Source organism: Argopecten irradians, chromosome 4 (genome assembly GCF_041381155.1).
Source record: "Argopecten irradians isolate NY chromosome 4, Ai_NY, whole genome shotgun sequence".
Lineage (NCBI taxonomy): Eukaryota > Metazoa > Mollusca > Bivalvia > Pectinida > Pectinidae > Argopecten > Argopecten irradians.
This window is the reverse complement of record NC_091137.1, coordinates 44,114,994-44,141,314: the sequence shown is the minus strand read 5'-3', so window position 1 is coordinate 44,141,314 and position 26,321 is coordinate 44,114,994. Positions and strand designations below refer to the sequence as shown.

The 26,321-nt window shown below is 33.9% G+C and overlaps 3 protein-coding genes and 1 pseudogene across 3 annotated transcripts; 1 reads left to right on the top strand and 3 right to left on the bottom strand.

Annotated features, from left to right (window-relative positions):
• Nucleotides 1-6,984: 6,984 nt before the first annotated feature.
• LOC138322319 (uncharacterized) lies at nucleotides 6,985-16,602 on the bottom strand (annotated as a pseudogene).
• LOC138321797 (uncharacterized) lies at nucleotides 7,627-12,088 on the top strand. Its single transcript, XM_069265763.1, has 5 exons — nucleotides 7,627-8,300; nucleotides 8,628-8,815; nucleotides 9,437-9,568; nucleotides 9,914-10,048; nucleotides 10,281-12,088. Exons 1-5 carry the CDS (start codon nucleotides 7,720-7,722, stop codon nucleotides 11,267-11,269), a joined length of 2,025 nt encoding a protein of 674 aa, XP_069121864.1. The 5' UTR covers nucleotides 7,627-7,719; the 3' UTR covers nucleotides 11,270-12,088.
• On the bottom strand, nucleotides 12,103-13,935 carry LOC138321798 (uncharacterized). Its single transcript, XM_069265765.1, has one exon. It carries the CDS (start codon nucleotides 13,808-13,810, stop codon nucleotides 12,125-12,127), a length of 1,686 nt encoding a protein of 561 aa, XP_069121866.1. The 5' UTR covers nucleotides 13,811-13,935; the 3' UTR covers nucleotides 12,103-12,124.
• A 1,974-nt stretch (nucleotides 16,603-18,576) lies between the features above and the next one.
• Nucleotides 18,577-25,605, bottom strand: LOC138321796 (perlucin-like protein). The gene is made up of 5 exons (XM_069265762.1): nucleotides 25,501-25,605; nucleotides 24,477-24,562; nucleotides 20,690-20,786; nucleotides 19,784-20,009; nucleotides 18,577-18,704 (listed from the first exon to the last, which is right to left on the bottom strand). Exons 1-5 carry the CDS (start codon nucleotides 25,550-25,552, stop codon nucleotides 18,668-18,670), a joined length of 498 nt encoding a protein of 165 aa, XP_069121863.1. The 5' UTR covers nucleotides 25,553-25,605; the 3' UTR covers nucleotides 18,577-18,667.
• Nucleotides 25,606-26,321: the final 716 nt, after the last annotated feature.

The following is a 26,321-nucleotide window of genomic DNA, read 5'->3' as shown; positions in this document are numbered from 1 at the left end:
TAACGATGTCGACATTATTAAGTCGTAAGTCGGCAAATCGATGGCAGAAATATGCCATCATAAAATTGCAATATTTTCTAATTTTCGGATTAACGGGCCATCGAACTATTAGGTATGGAAACGTATTTGGCCCTGCATTTGTTGTGATAAAACATAGTCTAAATGACCTTAAAAACACGACATGGCGAGCAACTTGGCACTTTCGCGATATAGATTGTGCGACATATCCCTTATGATTGACGTCATGTCGACATTTACTTTGTCGACTTGTACAGATACAAATCGATAGGCGACTCAGGAAAGTCGTTTGTGTCAAAGATTTTAGACCATGTCGTCTTAATTATTTCGACTTGTCATTCAAATAAAAAGAAGTCGATTTCACGAATATCGACTTGGTGCTCAGCGAAGGAAGCGGCTGGAGTAATAACAGGGTTATCTTCATATGCAAGTAAAGATTCAATATTTTTCGAAACAGGTCTAGGAAATCTTTCGGAAAGGAAAAATGGCGAAAAAGAAGAATATCAAGTCTAGTGTACAAAATGAAAACAAACAAACAAACACTCCTATATATAGTTTTGTAACAACTCTTTTACCAAATAAGGTTGGTGACATAGTCAGTACAATTTACGAAGTAATTATGCTATTCCTTCTTTTTGACTCTCTACTAGCACCGCGTCCTTTTTACCAACAACCTTAAGCTTACATCTGTGGAATTCTTTAGAAAAAGAGGAAAAAACATTACCTTCTTTGCAAACTTTTGAAAATGCTATTACAAATTATTCTTGTTAGTCGCCACCTTCCTAATATAGTGACATATACGGCGATCGCATTTTTAATTTAATAAAGTTCATAAAAATATCTGATTTGCTTCGTTTTAATATTGTTGAAAATCCTGTTAGTACATGTAGCAATGTACACCCTTTCGAGAATACTTCACATTATTTCTTGGAAAGCAACCTTTATGAAGCAGCATTAACTATATTTTTTTAAAACATAGATAATCTTAATATTGGTATTGTTAACCTACATTTAGCTCTGCTTCAGTAAAGATCATGGATGTGCTATGTTTGTATAATGGGAAGAACAACAACAACTCCATATTCTAGAAGTGAATGATGTCATTTATTATTATAATAAATGACGGAAATACAATCAATAATCTTTACTTATTATAAGACTTGTTTGTTAATATAAATGGAGTAAAGAAAATCCTTATACAAAGATGGGATCAATTAACGCCAATATAGTTCCAAACTGTATGGTTATAAATACAAAATAATCTTTACTTATTATAAAGACTTGGAGGAGTAAAGAAAAATCCCTTATACAAAGATGGGGATCAATTAACGCCTTACTCCAATACTAATAACAAAATTAAAAACATAAAATGAATCAAAAATACATAAATACATGAATCAAAAATACATGTAAACAAAAAATGAACTGATCTAGAGGTGGAAGGGGAGGTGGTGGTTTTTGATGTAGAATTTCTCAAAAGTCGCTGTGAAAATTTTCGTGTTGTGAATTTCTTTGTTCCATAAACAACTGAATGCGCATGCGCTTACTCACATAATATCCGGACAATTTTTTAAATAAGAGTTACTCCCCTTGTCACCTACATTTACTGATAATTATTGAATATAAGTTACTTACTCAACAGACGCTAAAACCATTTATGTACATAACATAAATAAGACTTTATTTTTATTTGATAATGACAATCTGCCTATACACATAAATGCAGAATTAAGTCTTTATTAGTCTAATTAGTATGCCGTAATAACGACGTTATTACGACATACTAAGTCGTTATTACGACATAACTAAGTCGTTATTAAGACATAACTATGTCGTTTTTACGACATAGGTAAGTCGTTAAGCCGTAATTACGACATACTAAGTCGTTATAACGAGATACTATGTCATTATTACGACATAGCTAGGTCGTTTTTACGACATACTAAATCGTTATTAAGACATAACTTAGTCGTTATTACGGGATTCTATGTCGTTATTTCGACATAACTAAGTCGTTATTACGACATAGCTAAGTCTTTATTACGACATACTAAGTCTTTATAACGACATACTAAGTCTTTATTACGACATATTATTTTTTTCAATGTGACCTTAACAGGCTTCCTTACAAGCTCAAACTTTTCAATGGCGGTAATGGTGTAAAGTAAGTAATTTTTGTAGCTAAAGAAAGGTACTAATTCGTCTGCTGCTGTTTTTGATTTTTGATAGAGAAAAATTGCATGTACCATTCGGTAGTGGTGAAGCATCTTTGATAACTAGGACTCTAACATAATCCTTTCATACCTCTTTCAGTACAAGGGCCACAGCATGAAAATAGGCCCTCGTCTGATATATGTTGTGGTGATAACAATTTAGAATTTAAGATGTTAAAACTGAAGCATATCAAGGCGTTTGCATACATTTGATCTTAGTTTTGTTTGTTTGATTAATTTACGTCCTATTAACAGCTGTAGTCATGTAAGGACGGCCTCCCATGTATGCGGTGTGTTGTGGGTATGTTGTGCGAGGTGCATCCAGTGAGAATCCTGCATTCTGATTGGTCGAGAGATATTTGGTATTTTACACTATCACACGGCGGGTAACATTAGAACAATAGGAAACAATAGACACGTTCGTAGCAACCCCCTAGCAACGGGTGATAGTGTATTTTTGACAGTGTAAAATATTAACCGCCCAAAAAAGATGCGCACTCATTTCTTTTTTCGGCGCCATCTTTGTTTTTTGAAGCGACGCTTCAAAATTTATCTGGAGCTATTTAGTAATAGTTTTGCCATATTAGTCTGTTTATCAATAAAAAAATCATATTAAGGACGGAGCTTTCCGTTCACGTCTTTTCGCTTACCGTCAAAGCGCTATATGTTGGTTTTTATGAACCATTCGGTGATTAGGTGAACGGAAGACATGCGATTTCAAGCGTCTTCGTGACGTTGCTAATGTTGTAAACCGACGAAGGGACGAAGCCAAAATTTATTGAGATTTGCAAAAACGTTAACATTTAAACAAACGCAGGAAACAAGACAACAAGAATTTTCACTATATGCTTATTGTGAGTATTCTTTTTTGTAATGCAATGAAAGTTAGCGCTACTGAGTAGAAACTGATATGCTACAGTATTCTACTGCCGACGGTGACTGTTCGACTTTTGCTAAAATCAGTTAAAATGTTTTAATAGATTGCAAAGACTTGAAAACTAGTTTTGTTTCTAGACTTTTGGTATAATAAAATAAATACTACCTGCATTAGAGGGTGACAGTGCCTAGTGTCACCCCGAGGATATCACTGTCACCCTCGGCGATTATATCGCTTACATACACTGCAATATAACTGAATAAATATCAAATTCAGAGCAAGACATTTTTTTCAAATATAAATATGAAGGTCTTTCCGAAGGAAATTTATACAGCAAGTCTACAAATTAATTGTGAATTTGGTGTGTTGTGAGTGGTACAGTTGAAATTACAAGTTAGAATAGTCGTTATGTTTGTTTTTGACAAAAATAATATTTTTTTATTTCTTTTCATACTAAATTCGACTTTCTGATTGGCAGATTGTTTTTTCTTCATATACTATGAAGAAAAATTCTGAGAATGGCGCAAGCACCCGACGTTATCACGACGTCACAATAGAAACGTCGACGTTGCGTATGGATTTAAAAAATAACCCATTAGAAAATCAATGTAATCGTACGTTTAAGCGTATTTTACATTATCAAGTAGACTGAAAAAAAAATTGTAAGCATTGATGAAACTATTTTTAACTCCATCGGGTTAATAAATTTTGTCTGCAAACTGTGCAAATGATTATCCGAGGCAGTGCTCGACTAGGACAATAGGGACCATTTCGTACCCGGCCGAAAATGCATAGTAGGCTGGTCGTTCTAGTATTCATAGATAAACAAGGGACCTCATCTATGAAGTGACGTCATTGGAATGACGTCAAACATCAAATGAAAAGACAGCTTTTACTCTAGCCTAATTTTTGCAAAGTGACAGGGCTCTTGCAATATGTTTTTAAGATCACTAAGTCAAAGTCTAAGATGACCTATGGACATAACCTTATGTCCGGTATTATCCGTCGAAAACATTTTACATTTTCGATCACTGTACAAACTCAATTTAAACTTTGCAACAATATTATACGCTACGGGGAATTTCCCTTTAGATCATTCGGTAGAGCCAGTAATAGTAATTACCAGGGTCGCAGCTTCGATTCCGTCTGGCTGCACACAACTCTTGCTCATATTACACTTTATTTAATTGGACGTTCCGCAAGCCATTGCTATCCCAAGGAATTAGACGGCTATAGCCAGAGGACATTGAATTATTTTAATAGAAAAGCAATTGGTAAAATTTCTTTATGGATTTTCACTGGTTTAAAGTTCAACTTTTGATAATCCGATATATTCTATTGTTTAATTGTCTTATATGTCCGCCGTTCTTTCGTGTATTTATATATGACTTGAGCTATGTTTATTGGCTATATATAGAATATATATAGCATGAACGACAGAAGTATTCAGTTAAGGTCACCGTTATAACAAGTTAGAATTTTAGGGCTATTAGGTTTGAGTCAGAGTCATCGTGACTATTCTTAGAAATAAAAAAAAAAAAAAACACACACATTGTCAGCATTTCACAGTTTAGTTTTTTTCATAGATCGTAACAAAACCTGTGAATATACATGAACTATCAAAATATCTTTGACAAGTTTGGAGTTTCATGGTTACCAGATCAAGGTCAAAGGCACTTTTGCTGTTTCTTGGAAACATTTGTCAACATTCCCTTTTTTCTTCATTGCATCAAATATAATGTAAAAACTTGTTTTATTCAGCAGCACAGCAGGTTGCATGTACATGTTTGTTATAAGTTCGATAGTACTGTTTTACTCAAGTGACGCTCAAGATACATGTACATCTTGGTTTCCTCAATGTACGCCATGTAAAGATACATTTTAGCAATTGTTATTACATTTGTATTGACCAAAAGAGTAAAGTCAGTCTAAAGAATATCTGAGCGCCTCTACGTCTTGTCTACCCTTAAAGAATATGTCGAGCAAACTCGATTTTTAAAGGACCTCGGATTTCCTTGAAGTAACAACAACTATATCTTCCTACGCTTTTCCGGCTAATAATAAATTCTATAATTTTCTATAAGCGAATGCTATTTATTGCAGAATATTATTTTAAAATTCAACATTAAACCAAACAATATAGATTATTTTGTGGACATGAGAGTTTAACTTCTAAGTGAACAATAAATTTTGCATTCAACGTCCGCCATTTCAAAACAATAGCCGTAACGTAATCTACAAATGGGGCGCAATGTACTAAACAATAGCCGTGACGTTTTCTACAAGTGGGCCGCAATGTACTTAACAATAGTCGTGACGTTTTCTACAAGTAGGCCGCAATGTACTTCACAATAGCTGTGACGTAATCTACAAGTGGGACATAATGTACTAAACAATAGTCGTGACGTAATTTATAAGTTGGCCACAATGCACTAAGCAATAGCCGTGAAATAATTTACTAGTCGATCGCAGTGTACTAAAATAGCCGTGACGCAATCTACAAGTGGGTTTGCAAGGTACTAAACAGTCGTCGTACATACAAAAATACATTAATATTATGTGACCCTAGGTCAACTCACGGCAGAGGCGAATGAATGGCAGTCTGTGAGTCTGAATGAAGCCTGAGAGATTTTGTTGATTTATATGAATTCTGAAATAAGTCACTATTGTAATTAATGCAGAAATAAGACTTAATCGATGTCACTAATGTTGACATGGTTACGACCACCGTCTATATAAACCATAGATGCCATAGGAAGATAGTTTAATGCTTACGGAAATATTTTAAAGAAAAATCGAATAAATTGAGAAAAAAAAACCTCTGGTGTGTCCTTCATAAACAAACCGACTTTCCGACGTCCGCAACAATCGTACTACTTGGGGACTATTTTAAAATGACTGTATGGCTGCCATTTGTAGTTGACTACAACCTAATGGTGACGTAGATTGGCACCCCTGGATGACATATTTACATCTACTTACCACTTTTACTATATCAATTAACCAAGGCAAAGTGAAATCTATGGATATAACGGACACCCAAAACGAGACCTTTATGACGTCAATAATGTTGAAATGGTAACTTCTGAATCAACTGATCACCGGCAAAATAGCTGTTCCATCTTGTGGATTAAATCGTCGTTGATAAACGTGTTTCCTGATCCATCTTAAGCAATGTTCATGTAGAGACACAATGAGTTAATGATGTAAATAAAAGTGTTAAACCATCTTCCAATTCAAGTGCTAGCGCGCATTATGAAGACTGTCTGTAAAGCTCTGGAATCTATATAGACCATAGATTCTATAGGAAGACAATTCAATGCTTAAATAATTGATTGAAATCAGTAGATAATGTAAAACTAAGGAGTAAACTATTTGTTAATCAACATTGTCCATAATTTATACTGACCATAAATTTAATAAAAATAACATATTGTGACTTTAAAATTTATTATCGTTGATTTTACGGTAGCATTATGAATGAACGATTTTATAAAGTCTTTTTACGTGTATCGGTAAAATTTTAATGTATTTCCAAGAGGCGACTCTGGTATATCCATACAATATTCATTTCAATAGTAATTTCTACACGTGATGTCATACTAGTGTTCAAATAACTTGTCTCATTACATTACCCATAGTTACGTGTACGCGAAAATAATATAAATAAATTGCAGTAGATATCTCTATGTCTTAAGCTTTAACCACAAACTTACTTATTATCTTTTTTTAATTATGCGATTATTATCTATTCATAGACATTTTAATGATGTTGGTGAGATAAATAATTAAACATATTTATCAAAGCAAAGAAAAGCTCATCAATATCCTCTATTGCAAGCCATGTTTTTAATTTGTCACTTCTAATTACAGCTGTCAATTTAATAATTTATAAAAAAAATCATCTGTACAACCCCTGATGACTGCGTCTATGGTTTCCAAAGCACACGGGAGTAGATGAAAGTAGTCCGCTAAACCTGCCTAATATACGCATTTTAAGAAGTATTAGACACACAAAAAAACCTAATGATAAAGGCAGGTTTAGTGGAGTAGGATGGAAGCGGTCATAAGCTTCATAGATTTCAGGTTGATATATTTTGTATAGTACATCTGGGATTCCATGAGGTATGATGTATATTAAGGTGTCGCTGGGTTCTAATTCGATGTACCTTCCAATTAAGGATAAATATATCCAATTGTTCTTGAATGAAAGACAAAAAAACAAAAACTCATGCATTCAATATGAAGAGGGTTTGCTCTATCAAACATACCGCTAACTCTCATGTCTCGAAAATTAATTATCGAGTAATTATATAAGTCAGTAAATGTAAATCGCAAAGTGACTCATAAAAGTTCTATTCGTTGATTGCAACTTGATCTGCAAGTAATGGAACTGGGTAATAGACCAATCAACCTATTCGTACTTGGCAATGATATAAGCGGCCTTCCGGTTAAAAACGACACCGTTGTGACTTCCGTAGCGACGGGTAAACAAACATGGCGGCCCGCGTATTTTGATTGCTGTGAGCGCTGATCTTGAGGTTCTATACGTAATATTTTGTATCACATCTTTATTTATTTTACATATTATGTAGTTTATATAATCTTACAATGGATCCTGGTGATCAGTGTCTTTCTTTAAATGATGTATCTATGTGGAAACTTGATGCACTCAAAGACTTTTTATCGCAAAGAGGTTTGGCGACCAAAGGTACTAAAGATGAGCTCGTTGCTCTTTGTTTTGCTGCTCAGAAATTATCGATACAGAAACTACCCTCTGCTTCTGAGATACACACACAAAATCAGACGGACTATTCAAAATTACTTACAATAGATGATATTACCATTAAGGACCCCTTTCAGACTTTTGATGGTTGGAGAGATGAAAAAACAGCGATTTCTCAGTGGCCTCCTGTATTTTGTTCAGACATTGTTAAGTTCTTCATGTCATCATCCAATGTTTCAACAACGGAGAAGTATTTAAACGAATATAAAGTAGGAAAGGCATATCAGTATTTTTCATCAAGTTGGCTCAGAGAGGTATTTTACCAACCATTGACACATGATCTCTGCCTTCTAAGAGCCCAGTGTACCCCATCCCAGAGATTGAGTAATGCTGACCACAGTGTATGGGTGTGCGTTAAACAGTCCACAGGCGACATAAAAAGTGCCTACTGTTCATGTACAGCAGGGTAGGTATATTGCATATTAATTATTTGTTTGACATTGCACTCCTCTGATACCAGACAGTTATAGTTTGATATTTAATCACAGATATATCATACAAAAGTATTAGGACAACAAATGGTTGTTTTGCTATTATACATGTATCATATATTTAAAATGTGCTTCCAATTCAATCTTTATTTTTCCATTGATATTATCGAATTTTAAGAACTTGTGAGTATGTTAATGTTCTGCAACACTATTATTAACAGCATTGTCTTGAGTTGATTATTGATGTTACCAGTATCCTCATGAGTGAGTAGCTATCATGTATTATGAATATATTTTTTTAGACTCGGTCAGACATGCAACCATATAGCTGGTCTCCTGTTCCGCGTAGAAGCTGCAAACAAGATGGGGGTTACATCATGCACATCTGTCCCTTGCAGTTGGACTATTCCCGATACTGACAAAAAAATTGTACAGCCATTGCGGGTCAAGGATATGGAGTTAACGAAAACAAAGCATAACACAAAATCAGGTATATATTTTTCAAGTACCATTGCCATATAAATTGAAGCAATGGTGGTGTTTTTAATAATTTCAAAAGAAAGCACATTCAATGATAGAATTAAAACATGAACATTTTGAACTGAAAGATAGTGTTGCGATTTGATTTGAAAATTATAATCAGTAATTGCTTTAGTAATGGTAAATATTAGATACCAGAAATAAGTTTTTAGCTTCTATTTTCCAGTAATTTATTTTTCCTGATAAACTGATAAGGTGTAAAATACTTCATCAGCAACTGACATTCAGAATGTTATATAGAATTTTAATTTATTGTATATGTATTAATTTACTACCAAATGTTTTAACAATGATTTTGCAATAGTACTTTACACATAACTGTCATCTATTTTATATGGTTTAGATTCAGAATAATGCACTATTAATTCATGACTTTCTGCTTTTACAATTGATTAACCTATCATTTCTCTTTGGGATAATGTAAATCATTTGTAAATTCAAATTAAATAAACCAAACACTACAAATTACCTGGTAATTCATTTTTCAAGTAATACCAGGTATGATAATTGGTAGTTATTTCAATAAAAAAAAACACCAAATCATATAATTTTGGTATTTTGAACACTGCAGTCAAGAAAAGACCATCAATTATGAATACTACAAAGGCCAGTTTCAATCCGGTACCGTCAAGCACAACATCACATCTACAGCCTCTGACAGACCAACTAAGAGAGGAAATCCCCAATGCCTGCATTTATAAAGGTGGGAAATCAATCAAATTTATGTTCAAATAGCTTATAATGTAATCATTCCATTCTTCCTAGGGGAATTAGATTATAGTAAGGAAACCTTTTGATTACCAGTTGATTGGTGCCCTTCAATTCACTTAGAATTTATAAACAAACAAAAGAATCTTGCTTATTTATTAGTTCTGATTAAGAGGTAACCTGAAAGAATACAGTCTCTTATTGGAACTTTTTCTAATAAATTTGATGAATAAATTGCATAGAAGTTATATCGGAAAATTTGGTAAATTTCTAATTGGCAAATCTGCATGACATAATGATGAAAGTGGACAATACATTTTTTCTGATTTTTTCCCTTCAGGTTTAGATATGCCCAAAACTCCTGTGGTCACGAATGATACAGCACAAAGACTTGAGCCCAGGACATGTAACTCCTCTAAATTGGACATGATAACCATTGTGGAAACATTCAAGGCCACACAAATGCTACAACCTGGTAAATGAACAAAGTACCGTTATTGAATAGAGCAAATATTGTTCCAGAATTTCAAAATATCAAACAATTATCAACAAAATTTATCTTAAAAACAAAATCACTACATGTATTTTTTTCATACATGTATACATACATACAATGTAACATAACATATTTTAATGAGAAATGACTTGTTTTGCACTAAACAAATTGTTAGCACACAAAAAATTTTATGCTATAACTTTCTTTGTAGATGAATTCATCACCTCATTTCCAGAGGTTACACATGACGATGTGAAAAGTGTCGAGGAGTTAACGAAGGGTCAAAGCATGAATGAAGATTGGAGGGCTTTACGCAAGGGAAGGATAACCGCTTCCAATTTCCATTCTGTAAATACAAAAATGAAAACTTTGCAAAAAAATCCATCAGCAGATGTTACATCATTATGTAATACCCTTCTTGGTGTAACAAACCAATCTTTACAATATGTAAGATCCATTAAGTATGGAAGAGAAACAGAACCTGTAGCAAAGAAGGAATTTGTAAAATCTTTCTCTATTGTACATAAAGATGTAACATATAGTGAATGTGGCCTTGTATTGTGTAAACAGTACCCATATCTTGCTGCCTCTCCAGATTTACTAATAACATGTTCATGTTGTGGGGAAGGTCTGGTTGAAGTGAAATGTCCTTTAGTCATGCAATGTAAAATTTGTACAAATTTTTGTAATTGCTCTCTTCCAAAATATTTGGAAATATCAAGTAGTGGTATAATCACATTAAAGAAGAGCAGTGCATATTTTTGTCAAGTGCAAGGGCAGATGGGTATAGCAGAAAAGAAATGGTGTGAATTTTTTGTACATACTCCAAATGGAAATTTTTGTCAAAGAATATTTTTTGATGCTGACTTTTTTCAGTCCATGTTATCAAATTTAGTATTGTTCTTCAAAAGATACATGGTGGGCAGACTATTGTGTACGGATGAACCAACCAAAGACAACCTGGATGATGTTCATGAGCCCATGGATACTAGCACTGAAATGCCAGACCCAGTAGGGGTGTGTTTTTGTCCAGCATGTCAGAGAATTGTGAAAGAGGTGGAAAATGTACATAATTTGAAAGAACGTAGTGTTTGTTGTGATGCATGCAACAGGTGGTTTCATTACTCATGTGTTAAAGTTACGCAGTATCAGCTAAACCAGATGATAAATGGCTGGTATTGTTCATCTTGTAGAAAATGATCATTGATTATTTATAGACAGTTGTATGTTGGACATTAACATATTTGAAAGAGAGAAAAATCAAGTTTCTACAAACTAATATTAGTTCTTTATACATTATTGGTATATGAACCAGTTACTTGCAATTGACTCTTCAAAAAAAAATGTTCATACCAGGTAAATCATCAACACAAAATCATTGTCAATCATTATTTGAAGCTCAGCATTCGTAACTTTTTCAATGACTTCTTGAAAGAAAATACGAAGCGATCATTTTTGAGATTTTCTGCTATATATGTAAATATGTTTATGATATCATGTATATAATGTATTCAGAGCACAAAACATTACTTAACTTTTTGTATACATATCTATGTACCGTATTTGACCCAAAAAGCGCCCATGGCGCCGAAAAATATTGAAGCAACTCAGCTGACTCTTAATGTTTACCGACATGGGATGTCCGACGAAAGTAGTTCCGTGGATTTTGTAAGTGGCGCTTATTTTTTTTCTCATAGAGGTATGCAAAAAAAATATTGGCCAATCAGAAAGTCGGATTAAGTATGAAAACAAAGAAAAATCAATTATATAAAATTGTTCTACCATTTAAACCATAAATCAATTTGCAAAAGAATTCTTTAAGAAAACCAACAAAGTTTTCAAATTTTCAGTCTGCAATTAATTTGAAGTAAGTGAAATTGAAGCCTAAAAAAGGAGAGGGGTGCATATATGGAAGGGGCGCTTATTCAGTCGAATATGGTATTTCAAGACTGCAAACATGCAAATATTGAAAACTGATATAATATATACATTGTTTTCATAATTTGAAAATTAGATACTGGATTTATTGTAGTGACAAATATGCCTTATATATATCTATTGAGATGCATATCTTGGAAGAGGAGGGTATAAATTGCACATCCCCCCTGCGATTTTGATGATGTCATCTATGTGACAAAGCATAGTCAAGGGTAGTTCATACTTCAACACTCTGAAACATTTTAGCCTTCTTATTGCCTGTTCAACATAAATTCTGTGATTGGCTATTTCTGTTGTACAGCGAGTCTCTGTTGAGGTCATCTGTGCCACACCTCTTCTCCCAGGAGGAATTAAAAGGTGACAGTGACGCAATGCCAGCTCTTCTCTTATAGGGAAACCTCTATCGGCCATAACAGTGTCATAAGCCTCTAAAATGTCAAGAAATCCTGACTGTTCAGTCACAAACTTATCACTTGCCCTTCCTCCCCATGTACTAGAAATGAAATTGATCATTCCTGCAGGGGTGATGCTTACAAGAAGTTTTATAGTATGATGATGCTTGTAATCACTCCAAGTAACAGATTGTGTCTGAAAATTACTAGGTTTCTCAATGAAAACCTCTGTGCAATCTATAATGTGACGAACATTGCTATACTTTTTTGTCTTAAATGACGGTGGTAAATTTGCTTTAACAACCTCTTTCTTAGGGTTGAAAACAAGATCGCCAATCACTTTCCCAAGGATTCGAATCCAAGTGGAAATAATGTTAGAGACGCATGTGGCAGAAACACCAAACCGGTCCCCCAAATCCTGGTTTAAAAGACCTAATCTTATCTTCATCATTGTCATGATTATCTCCTCCTTCTTACTCAGCTTTCTTGTCATAGTTCGTTTGGGCTTCAGCGGGTTTGCTGTGACCCTACTGGGACCTTTCCAGTAGGTTATGTCCTTAAATGTAGCCAGAATGTAAGTATATACAACCATGAAAGCTTTTACTGTTGGAAATCCAGTGTAAAATTTCATTTTCTTGTTGGACTTTGTTACTGTTTGGAGAGTCAGACATGTTTGGGATTTTTGCTTCAGAATTGCCTTTAATTTAATATTTTCTAATTTTAAGTGTTCTATCTCATTTTTCATATCATTGATCTTCAGGTTTTTGGAGAGACACTGGTCACAGTCCGTCGTTGTTTCAGATTCTTCCTTCGGAGTCTCTTGAACAAAGTAATTGTGATCTGCAAAGGAAATATGATTTTGCTCCTGCCCATTATTACACAATGAGGCATGTTCTGAGTTAATACATGTATCAAGTTTCTGTATCTTAGATGGACTCCTATCTATTAATCTTCGTCTTGGTGGTGGTCTTGCTTTTAATTCCTTGGTAGGGGTGTAACCAAGATTGAGAGTGGGATAGGGATTTTCAAGAGTTGGTTCATTGTCAACAAAGTGTAGAGAACAAACTCTGGAGTCATCTTTAGGAAGCCAGTTACAACCACTAGAACCTTTTCTTTGCAGAAGTTTGGCCCATTTTAGTCTAGTCTCAGGATCTTTCTTTTCTGTGGGAAAAGGAATTAATCTAAAAGGTCTTGGACAGTCACATTCTTTATTGAAGCATTGGTGCTTCTCACAACTTGTGTTTAACCACTTTTGCAGTTTGTATCCATTGTTTTTGCACGATGAAACAGCACAAACTCTGTTAGACATAATGCATGCCTCAAACAAAACACAAATGAAAATGAACTGTAAAACTCTAATCATTGCATTTGCTTTCCATATTACCCACAGCAACAAATCTGAAATATTCATTAGGAATTCTTTGTAGTTATAATTATCTGTTAATTGTACATGTAAGCATAATTCATCACCATAAAAAATGAAGTTCAGTCGACCCACATTATGAAAAGTATCGGTAATATTTACTTTGATTTTAGTGAAATTGTTCGGAAAATAAACTCATGACATATATAGTATGAACGGTAAAACTAATTATAATAGTAACAACTTTTGCAACTCTAAAAAAATGATCAAACTTGTTTTACAATTCATGTTTAAAATTAAACATTGTTTCAGTCTAGATACCGGTATGTGTAGCTTTAATGGAATATTAAATTCACATATTAATTGAAATGTTTTTAATTATATTACATGTGTTTGATTCTTCACATCTATCAGATAGTGAAGTTTACAACTGAAATGTTTTCTTTGATCAGTTCTACATGTGTATAATTATGTTAATATGTAAATAAGAAACATATACAAATTGTATACATACATGTATGGCGCTCATGTGCTTGTATGCATGTACGTATGTATGTGAAAAAGAACAAATAAATCGTATTTGAAATTCAAAATGTACTTAATGTTTATGTGTATACAACGATTTATAAGTCTTTATAAATCTCACCATGATGACAAAATAAGGTGTACTTGTAAAAATCAAATTCAGATGAATAATGATAATTAATCAATTACTTGTAGATTCATTATGAAACATGTGAAATGTACATACAACGTCCGTCAGGTATATAATGCATGATATCCATATGCCTGCCAATTGACGATCGCGACGTCATATGAATATGACATAGTTTGTAATGTATATGTGTAACAATGCACGTACGGTTATCAGCTGGTTACTCGGAGATTCATTGTAACAATATTCATTATCATCGACATTCTTCAAATCAGCTGTGTATATATATTCAAGTGTAAACAAATGCATCATTTCTAAAATGCTCATTTTTAAATCGGTTTGTTTCTAAGCATTGAACTTTCTGTCACACGATCAAACTTATGTACAGTATCGACTATATAGGACACGCCCCCTTCTCAAACCGTGTAAGATTAGCAATGTCAGCTGAAATAAATATGCAAGATTGAAGATACTCACACAAACAATATTTAAAATGCTCTCAAGTCATCAAATATGTTGTTCTATAGTAACGTTTCATAAACACACGTAGAGATCTCTTCGAATTATGTACACAGAAGCTGCTTGAATATCCCGCGAAACGAGGCGCATCGCTGTCATTTGTTTTCACCGATTTTTAACCGAAAGGCCGCTTATGTTCACGAAAAAAACAAAATGGCGGCGTTTAGGTTGATTCGACTATTGCCTACCATCTTATCAGCATCATGCATTCTATAACTGATCTGTAAGTCCTCTAAAACATTCGCAGTACCAGCATCTCTTACTCGCGCGGAACCCTTCCCAACTGGACGATGAACTTTAGGTACATATTTCTAATTAACTTTGGATTGTTGTAAGAAAGCCCAACTTTTATGCTATTTTTCGTGAAAATCTATCTATAGCTCCACTAATCGCTATACCAAACGGTTTAAGCTTATCGTATCTATCAATATGTATGAGATAATAATTAAGGACCTTTACTATAGTATAATTTCCGTCGTAAACAACGTCTTGATCTCAGATGCACTCCTTTTACGTCAGTGATGCTTCAGTATGTCCTCACGGTATTCGGAAACGAACGCATCCCAAGAACAACTTGGAGTAATTACAGAAGGTCTCTCGGTGCAGATTATTAATTAAGCATAAATTGTCATATTTTTGACACGCATTCTTGTGTAACATACATTGGGTGTTCTAGCATGGCCAATGGTGCGCGTTAGCGCAACATGATAGATATGCTTGAACACCCAATGTATGTTACACACAAATGCATGTCAAAAATATGACAGCCAATGCTTATATTTACATTTTAAGTAGTCATTCCCAATTTAAAAAGAAATTAAGTAAAAATAAAGTATGAAAATAAAACTTATACGTCTGCATATAGCAAAATACCATTTGATAGGACAGCCTTTGAATTGGCGGAAAATAGTGTTCTTCCGGTGTGTTGTCATGGACAACCGACTCAACAATAGCAGTTATGAAATAAAGCGGATATAAATGGATAAATACAACACTTCTATCCATTTGAAATTTTTTAATTAGAATATATTTTCATACTGACCAATTTTTAAAATATTTCAATAATCTTTCAGTGAATTCTCACACAGACTTAAACACTGTCTTTTCGTGACCTCTTGAACTTTGATTATGGTATCAGTACGCCAGAGCCTAACTGACAATGTTAATGTCGGAAAATAACACATTTTTGGCGTAGTAGCAACATATAGATACTGTGCAGTGGCAATGTAAATATTTGTTTGTATTATCTCTTGCAATAGCCTCTCACATGCATGTCTCCTTAATCCAAGTCTCAACTTTCGTTTTACTGTTGACATGCTGATGACAACTCCATGATCAAGCACAAGAAAACCGCAGATCTCACGTGAATTATACAAAAGTCCAAAGTAGTACCTGAGAAGATCATCAATCATTATCATTATCTCCTGGGTATGGAAAAACAGTCTCCGATAATACAAAGTAATTCAGCAATATCAGGAACTGGAAAACAAACATATTGTGTTTAACACTTTCATAAACAGCTAAAACCTCACAGTACAAGCATGAAACGCCAAACATGCCTTCAGGTTATTATGTTATAGATCTAGATTATTTAGAGGGCAAAATATTTCAAATTGTGTTGATCCTGTGATGATAAATGATAATTGTATTAATTAGTTTAACGTTGTTTCTCCGTCAAATATATAGCACATTTCAAAATGTATTTAAAAACAGAATTACAATGAATGTAATCAGAAAATAACATTTTGAACTGAATTGGCATACTTATATGGAGAATACCGCATATATAACAGCAATAATATTCCTGACAAATAGTAAATATTGATTGTAGTAAATTTGCATACGGTTCCACATTAATTTGAATGGTATTCACATTATTACACTGTATTCACAGGTTAAGTTTAACATACCCTTTGGAAGCCCATCTTTCTTTCACCTTTGTCATTCTTCGGCTATTGATGATTGCTTGTATAATCAGGTGATATTCAGGATATCGACTTCATGTTTTTCCAAGGCAAGTCGATTTGTTCATGTCGACATGATGTTATAACTTGTGAAATGGACGACTTTGGTAAGTCGCCTTCATATCTTTATCGGTACATGTCGACGTAATAGTAAGTCACCCGTCGTGTATCTATTAAATGTCGTGTTTGTTACCATCGCCAAAATGTGGGTTTTAGTGATTAAGTCGTATAAAACATGTCGCTAAATCCTCAAGGAACACGTCATGTCGCGTTTTTAAAGTCGTTTAGACTATGATTTATCACGACAAAAGAAGGCCCAAATACGTTTCCATAATTAGGCCTTAGCGGTTCAAGTGACCTTAAAATTAACAGATAACGATTACTGCGTACTACTCAGACGGCGTGACCTGACCATTATTACACGATTATCATATAATAAACAAATTATTGAAATTCATAGTTCAGAGAAAAATACTTTGACAACTCTCGGTAAAGAAATTGCTATCAAATTTCTTCATCTAGGTACAAACACATGCACACAATTATTTCCATTAGCAATCCAATATGGCGAGTGTTATCCATTGTTTGCGCATGTGTACAGGAAGGCGACAAGTCGACAACTCGACAACACGACAAGTCGACAACACGACAAGGCGACAACACGACAAGTCGACAACTCGACAACACGACAAGTCGACATTTTACCGCGACAACACGAGATTCTGTACGCGCTAATTAGCGTGTTTGAAATGTCGACTTGTCGTGTTGTCGACTTGTCGTCTTGTCGTGTTGTCGAATTGTCGCGGTTCGAAAACGCGACTAGTCGACATTTTAACTGTTAAATCTGGGGTTGTCGCAGTTTGAGACCGCGACAACTCGACAAGGCGACAACACGACAAGGCGACAACACAACAACACGAGATGGCCGTAATCAACCACCATACATAGGGGATTAGGGCCATCAAAACGAACATATACATGGACATCAGGATAGTTTACAAGAAATCCCAACAGTTTGTCGTGATTATCGAAGAGACGATTACATCGTATGAGAATTTATGCATAGAAATGTTGTTTGTAGATTTACTACATCACCTACATATGACAGTCTCATTTTCGTGTCGATAAGAGAGTTTTATTGACTCCCCAAGTTTCCATGCGTATTATGGGTACTACTTTCCAAGAGTCATAGGGGATGAGGACCATATTCACTATGTACAGACTCATATTTGAAGTCTCAATTTCATGAAGCCACTTCATGCGGTAATGATTACGCATCACTCGTTTGTAGAATAATCTACATGAGGAGCGAAATGGTCTAAATCATAGAAATACATAATCAACATTTTTTTTGCTGCAATTGTAAATATGTCACATATGAAACTGTTGGGACCGAGTGGTCTTCCGCCGAAAACAAGCGTGCACAGTCGTACAGTAAACAATAGTTTCCACACAAAGGAATCACTCGTTGTTAGTTGATGTAAACGTAATATGTATTTCTGCAAAGATTGGACATTTAAAAACGTACGTGTATTACATATGAGGTTTACGGTCGATTCCAAGCTTCTTCCTCGGATGGGTTCCCATGTACTCACATAGTGTATGTGTTAGGTTTAGAATAATTGAGAAATGCAAACAATTACACATTTGAAATACCAAAAATAAAAAGGCTGCACTTGTTGTGAATTTACGTAAGTTTATTTTTTACGGATGGAATTTGAAAAGAAAAAGAAAAAAACCCGCTTGATTTTACATAAAGATGAAAATTCAGCCGATGAACCCGTTCCCGAAATCGGTTTCCATGCTGAAAATTAAAAACAAGCAAAATTTTTAATAGAATATTTATTAAATAATAATAATAATAAAAAAACAAAACATGAACGCGTACTTAACTAAGATGTGATGCAAAAAAAATCAACAGCTTGTTTTATCCAATGCTTACCCATGATAATTAATAGATACACAATAATGCATATATCATCCAAACATGTTATTACATTATCATATTGTTGTGATATATTACCATATATTAAAGTGCCACTACCTTTACGATACAGAAAGTAAAAGTTTCTTAAAAACAATTATAACGTAAGGAATTGTACATGTACAGTGTATATGGATGGCCTACGAATAGGTTACAACACCAAACGTATGTAAAATCCCTGCGTAATCTATATGAACAGTGAAGATTCATCTGTCTGGCGTATTGATAGTCAACTACTGTGCGGTATTTCGAACGACAACGAGAATCATAATACGACTAGCGTTATGGAAACTAAAAGTAAGATTTTATTTATCTTAATTAAACTTTTCAAATGCGATGATAAGGGTCGTATTAACGTTAAAATATAAATGTTATTTCGGAAAGGTAGTGGGCCTCTATATTATTCATACATGTGTATATGGGAAAAAATAATTTGATATTTACTATTTATTTAAGGAATTGATTTTTATTTTGTTGAGGTAATGAGGGTATAATGATAATGGAGCCCGTGTAAATTTTTATGTAACCCGGCTTCGCCAGGGTTACATAATTTACACTATTATCATTATACCCTCATAACCTCAACAAAATAAAAAATCTATTCCTTATAATTACAGATTTTCACGTAAATAAATATCTCGCGACAGTTTCATATTTTTTATCAAAATATCCATATATTTTTTCTCCCGTCATATCGTCAACGGATTCAATTGAACAGCTGATTCATATGTTCCCACGCCAGCGACTATTCATATGTTCCCACGCCAGCGACTATTCACGTAACAATAAAATCGTCGCACGTGTTGTGCTATCATTATACTTTGATAATGATAATACTAAAAAGCATGCTTGTTGAGTCCATGTCAGTGCAAACTGTAAGTATATATATTTATAGGTACGTTTGCTGGCATATGTAGTTCCGTTTGTTGGAACACGTGTTGTCCCCCATCTGGAATTTACTGGCGCCCCAAAGGATCAGACAGTCTTCGTTTTCTCCCATGTTAGGCTCATTCGGCGCCCAGTCTGTGAAGGTTAGGTTGGCGCCTGTGGACATCCATTTCCACACGTGCTCCACCTCCAAGTCCGACCCGTCCAGCCAGTAGTGGATTGAGGATATTTTCGGATCTGAAATAATCGACCGTTTTTATTTTTATTTTTCACATTTAATGGGCGTAAATTCCGTCTTTGAGTATGACGGAGTTACCTCCCTCGCGGGAAGGTATCTCATTGTGACGTAATTATTTTGTGTGCGAAATCACGTCGTTTTCTCTGAAAGAATGACGTTATGCCCGCAAACACATGACGTCAATATCAATACTTTCCAGCAAGGGCAGATAACTCAGTTATATGCATATACAGAATAAGATTATCTCTAGCAATATTTCAAAAAAGAGCTTATAAGTGATATATAGTAACGGGTAGTTTATCATTCTCTATACTACAGGAGATAGTCCAGGGGTGTAGAGATCGTAAAAGATCGGAACCTCTGGAGTATCGAGGATGACCAATCCCTTGATGTACATCAAATGATCAAATTATGTGTCCTCCGGTGCCTTCAGTTTAACTATGAAATGGTTTAAGGGTGGATATAACGTCAGTGATAGTAACCCCTGGAGTATCAAGGATTGTAGGATTTTTAGGAAAAACTAGGAGATCAATTTTGTCACCATGATTTGGTATATGCATTAATTTATATAAAATGATATTTGGATTTATTCACTATAAACTACATGTATATACTAGAAAGTGATTGCTTCAAAAATTAAATAAAATGTATACTTTTCGTAATCTGGCACAGATATTACCGTTTTTATGCATCTCTTGTAATTCTGTTGACAAGAAGTTTTGCTCTTCTGCTGAAAGCACTGAAGCCAACTGTGCATGGAACGCATGGCATGTTTCCTGTACAAAAAAAAAACAATCAGCATTAAGAAATCTTTAATAGTAAAAACTAGGCCTAGTAGTAATCTAATCAATTTATCCACAATTCCCGTCCGAGGCATTCGCTAATCTAATGATGAATGTGTAATGCCATTGTTGCCATTTGAGAATTGTATGAGAATTACACTGATAGGCTGTCGGAAGTTGTACATATGGCCATTTTTAAATCTTGTTTATCTTTAATGTATTTTGACTTCAAGACTCGTTTAAAAGTAAATTTGTTTGTGTCATTGTGTATCATCTGTTTGTTCTTGTTCTAAGTGACACTTCCTGGAACTAAACTTGTGTTATATGCAATGAACACTCTTTAACTCTTTTAAGATTCAATGATGTGTCAGATATGCTCAATTTTTATTGGCTAATACATTATAACGTGGGGTCGATATATAGCATATTGACTTGATGTTTTCGTTTTTAGAAAGATCAAGTCAATATTCCTTTTGTGACGTCATAACCCAAACGCTGAGCTCTTCAGGGTGACGTCCTATGTCAATCGTTCTTCTTGCTTTTTTATCATTTACATTTTATTGATTTTCATCAAAACATGACATTACAAACATAAAAGACAATACACAATTTATCATTTCATAGTTGCATGATTTTATGTTACCACTTAAAGTGCATACTGCCTCACTAAAGATATGATGTAGATGACAAGACAATCTTTACGATGGAAGCTTGAATCAACCGTGGTATTAAAAAGCATGTAATTATAAAAGGTGTATTATTCTGAATTATGAATACATGGTATATTGTCATTTATCACTATACTACCTTTTGATGAAGATACCACATTACAAGATTAAGCCAATCATAAAACTAGAAGCAAATAAGCAATTTTGACACCAAAAATGTACAGATTAATATTGTTTAATTTTGAAACCCGAATTCAAGGTGCACATGGGTATGTATATATATGTCCATATATTTATACGGAGGCTTATACTTATAAACATTTGTGATGTCAAAAATGTTTAGATAATGAGTTGTCATTTTAAAATTGAATACACATGGTGAGTAAGTTACCACTTCAACTGGCTACTGTTTCACTAAAGATAAAATATGACAAGACGAACATGACAATACAAACTTTCACATTTGCGGTGTCAGAAATAAATATATTAATATGTTGCGGAATAAACATTAGTACCAAGATGATGCCTTAGTTTTTATTTTTAGATATACAATATATACATGCATATAAGATATACAATATATACATGCATATAAATTAGACTATGGATCAGTTATGAATTGTCCTCTGAGAGATTACTCATTCTATCTAAAAATCTTTGCTCATTGATAAAATTAAGTTTTTCAGATTTATAGTATTGTTAACATTTTCAAAATTAAATATCTGCTTTTGAACTTTGAGGTATGGATATATCTTTTTAGCAAAAGGATTATAATATTAGAATACGAGTTTGTCTTTAAATTTCAAAATATAAGGTTTTCAAAATCCAAATCTTCCACAAAATAAGGTGCTAACCACTCTTTTACTTCTTCTAAGAATTTGCTAACAATATTACATTCAGAGAATAAGTGTTTGTATGTTTCATTATGAGCACCACAGAAACCACAGAGTGGAGAGTCTGCTCTATGAATTCTGTATCAAAAGTGTATTGAAACCACCGAAGGCTAGTATCTTTGGTAACCTTCATATAGGTAATACAAATACACTTTTCCACTTTTTTCATGTACTCTTCATGAACAGCTGTAGGTTTTACAAATACATTTTATATATTCCTACATCCCTTAATATCTTGGAATATTGTTTCTAGAGCATGAGGCCATTCCGAAAGCACTGTAGGCAGAGGTAGGTTCCCTAAATTAGGCCAACTTTTTAAAACTGCCTTTTTAATTCCCTCAAAAGTGGTAAAAGGTAGATGAAAAAAGTTGTCTTCACAGAATCTTTCATATGTATACAATTTACCAGCACTACAATCAAATAAATCCTAAATACTATAAACTCCATGTTGTGTCCATTTTTATAGAAAATGCTACTATTACCAACCTTAATCAATGAGTTATACCACAAAGGTTCATAAAAAATCACAGTGTCATTTAAAGGTATTTTAGTACAAAACATGTTTAAAGTTTTAAAAACTTCTTTCCAAAAGGGATTGGATATCCTATCAGAGCACAGTTGAAAATATTCATTACCAGCCCCTGCTAATCCTAAATTTGGATGCGGTATATTTCTGAAAATCAAATGACGCCATATGGATTCGGATAGACACAACTTTTTAATCCATGTCAGTTTCAATGACTTGCAAAAGTATTCGAAGTTCATCATTTTAGAACTCCCATGTCATAAGACTAGGGTTAGGTATTTCTGGCTATTCTATCAATAGACCCATTCCATATATACGAGTAGATGATTTTGTTTAGTTTTTTAATCGATATGTCTGATGCACTGAGAATGCTTAAGATCAAATATACAATCTTTGAGACAGCTAGTGATTTGACAACTGTTATTCTACCAATAACTGTCAATTGTCATTTGGACCATTGAGCTAGGAGACGTTCAATTCCAAGTATTTTCTCTTTGATGTTCTAATCAGGCATATTTATAAGCTCAGTACTAAATTTGATCCCCAAAACGACAAATATGTCATTAATCCACTGTAAGATACGTTCTATGCATATTTTCTTTTCACTTTTTGTCTCTGAGCCAATCTAAATGGCTTGCGTTTTTTCAATATTTGGTTTCAAACCAGAAAACTTAGCGAACTGATCTAAAGGTTCAACGTACATCTAAGAGAATTTTCTGTTCCATCAAGAGTGAGGCTGGTATTATCAGCAAATTGCATGAGCTTACATTCATGGCCTTCAATAGTTAATCCCTTAATATCTTTGCTATTTCTCATCATTATTGCCATGATTACCGCACATAATATGAACAAATATGGCGCAATAGGATCTCCTTGTCTTCATCCATGCTGAATTCGGAAAAAATATAAAAAAATACCACTTTGTAGGATACATACTTAGGATCGTCATTGAATAATTTGATCCATCTTATGACACTTTCATTGTACAGGAATGTCCATGATAGCGAGTCGAAGGCCTTCTCAAAATCAATTAAGAGCAATAGTCCAGGGATGTTATTTTCTTTTGCAGAGTGTATTAGACGTATAGTTGTCTAGTATTGTCTGCAATATTTCTACCTCTAAGAAAACCTTTCTTGTATTTAGTAGCGTAATTGGCCTAATCGTTCTTCTTGTTAATTAATATATGGATCTTTTGACATTTGTTAAAAGAACTACATATCTAAAATGAATATTAAGGACCTTTTATTCGGTTCATTTTAAGCATTGAACGTCTTTCAGTTGGCATTCATTTGGCTATGAATGCCAACTGAAAGACCTTCAATGCATATATATTTACATTTGGCCACAATTTCATGTTGAAATACCAAAGGATTTTGCATCTTAAGTGAATTAGTCATTGGTTATCGTCAAGGAAGGACAGCCATTTTAACAGCCGTTTTTCGTGATCGCTGGCACGACAATTAATATTGTGACTGAGCTTGGTAAGATTACATAGTGGAACTGCACTGACGATGTAAATATATGATGTTATACCACCTCAGTAATAAAATAATTAAAGGTCCATATATATTATATATAATTGATAATTATTTCTTACAGATGCCTCAGGCCAAGTCAGCTGATTGTGAGAGAATAGGTAGCACCATTCATCAAACGAGACCCATCCATTTCTGCAGTTGGCTACTGTAAAAGTAAGTTATATCGATATATATCAACAATTTTCTAGTAGGTCCACTATCTTCCGAAAAAACTTTTAATTTTTTTAAACGGGAATGTTAAACGATTCTGATGATTTTGTAGGTTCGCGAAAATGATTACCTTACCGTTAATACTACCCTTATCATCACATGAACAATTAATTTCAAACAAATCAAATTCCTCCCATTCTAAAACAAATTTTAAGCAAAAAATATTTTTATAACGCGATTCGTCTTATGTTAACAGCCGCGCCAGACAGCGAAACAGCTAAATGAATCTTCACTGTTATCATAAATTACACAGGGAAACCTTGCATTGTTTAATGTTGTAACCTCATTTTGGGTCATCGTTATATATTTTCCTACGTTTGTTCTGTTTTTAAGTTAAGAAACTTTAAATCTTGTTTCAGTGATATTGTTTTTTTTTTCTGATGACCAAAACAGAACAGTACACATGCCGTTATTCACCGAAACAAAACATTAAATGTGTAATAAAAATATACATCCTGTATAACCCGAAATTTTCATTCGTGTTTTGGAGATTTACTATTATTTCGAATTATTAAAAATATTCACAATTCTTGACTAATCTTTTTAACAATGCTTACAGTAACATGGAAAACATAACTCGTGGTTTTTCTTTCTCTCTGCGTGTAGCCATGAAAATAAAACATTTTCTATGCAACGAATATCTTACGTTATACAGCAGTTTAGACTGACCTCAAGACATAAGTTATTGATAAGATTTTCTCAGTAGAGTTCTATTACTAGATCATCTACCTTGCTTTGAAACTGAGGAATTGAACATGTCATAGATACAAAATAATGATCATGCCAAATTTTGATGATGTTTTTAATATTCTAGAGACTGGTGGCCAGTCTAATAGGTGTCAAATGACTGTATATTAAACAAGCAATACTCACAAACAACGCATGTCAGACAGGAAAGCAGAGTAAAACGAAGCACGATCTTCATATCCACATTTGAGTCTTATCTGACGGGTCATTGCTTGTCTCTCTTATCTCTATTTTGTTGTTTTCCAATGTCCAATAATGAGGCTTAACATCTTATGCATTCTTCAAATTGTCTTCTTTGTTTGGTCTTTTTGACTTTCTTTAATTTGATATTTTTTTCTGTCTTTGTTAAAGTGACCAATCCCACCGTGAATGACTTTTAGATGTGAAGCAATGGTGAACATGTTGTCCAATAATGAGGCTAAAAATCTTCAATTGGAAAATTTAAGTTATAATCTAATCTGAAGAATCGCTGTTTTATAGTTTTATAAAATGATGGTTAACAGGGTATTTCCCTACCTTGAGGGTGTGACACGGAACCCACACAACCCGAAGGGTACCAGTAATCTATGGACGCCCAACCAGAAGCTTGTCAAGGGTTTGATCATTCTTGAATTCCCTCGAGGGTTGAGATTTTATTGTCACACAATTAAGGTAAGGAGCATAAAAAGAGGTGGAAAGGGGGAGTCTTAAAAAAGCATGCTTAACGCACCATGATAATCGGTCGACAATACACGCTTCGGTTAATACGCCATATTAATGCACGATGTCACGTAAATATTTTGCTTAAATCTCTCACTGCGAAAAACGGTGACATCAACATCAATGAATGGTGGAAGAAAATACAGCGGTTTAAGTCACCAAATGCATTCGTTATAAGTAAGATAGAATTATCTATCATACCATCACTCTTACAAATATCTGTTGATCATTCTAACAATTGTCATTGA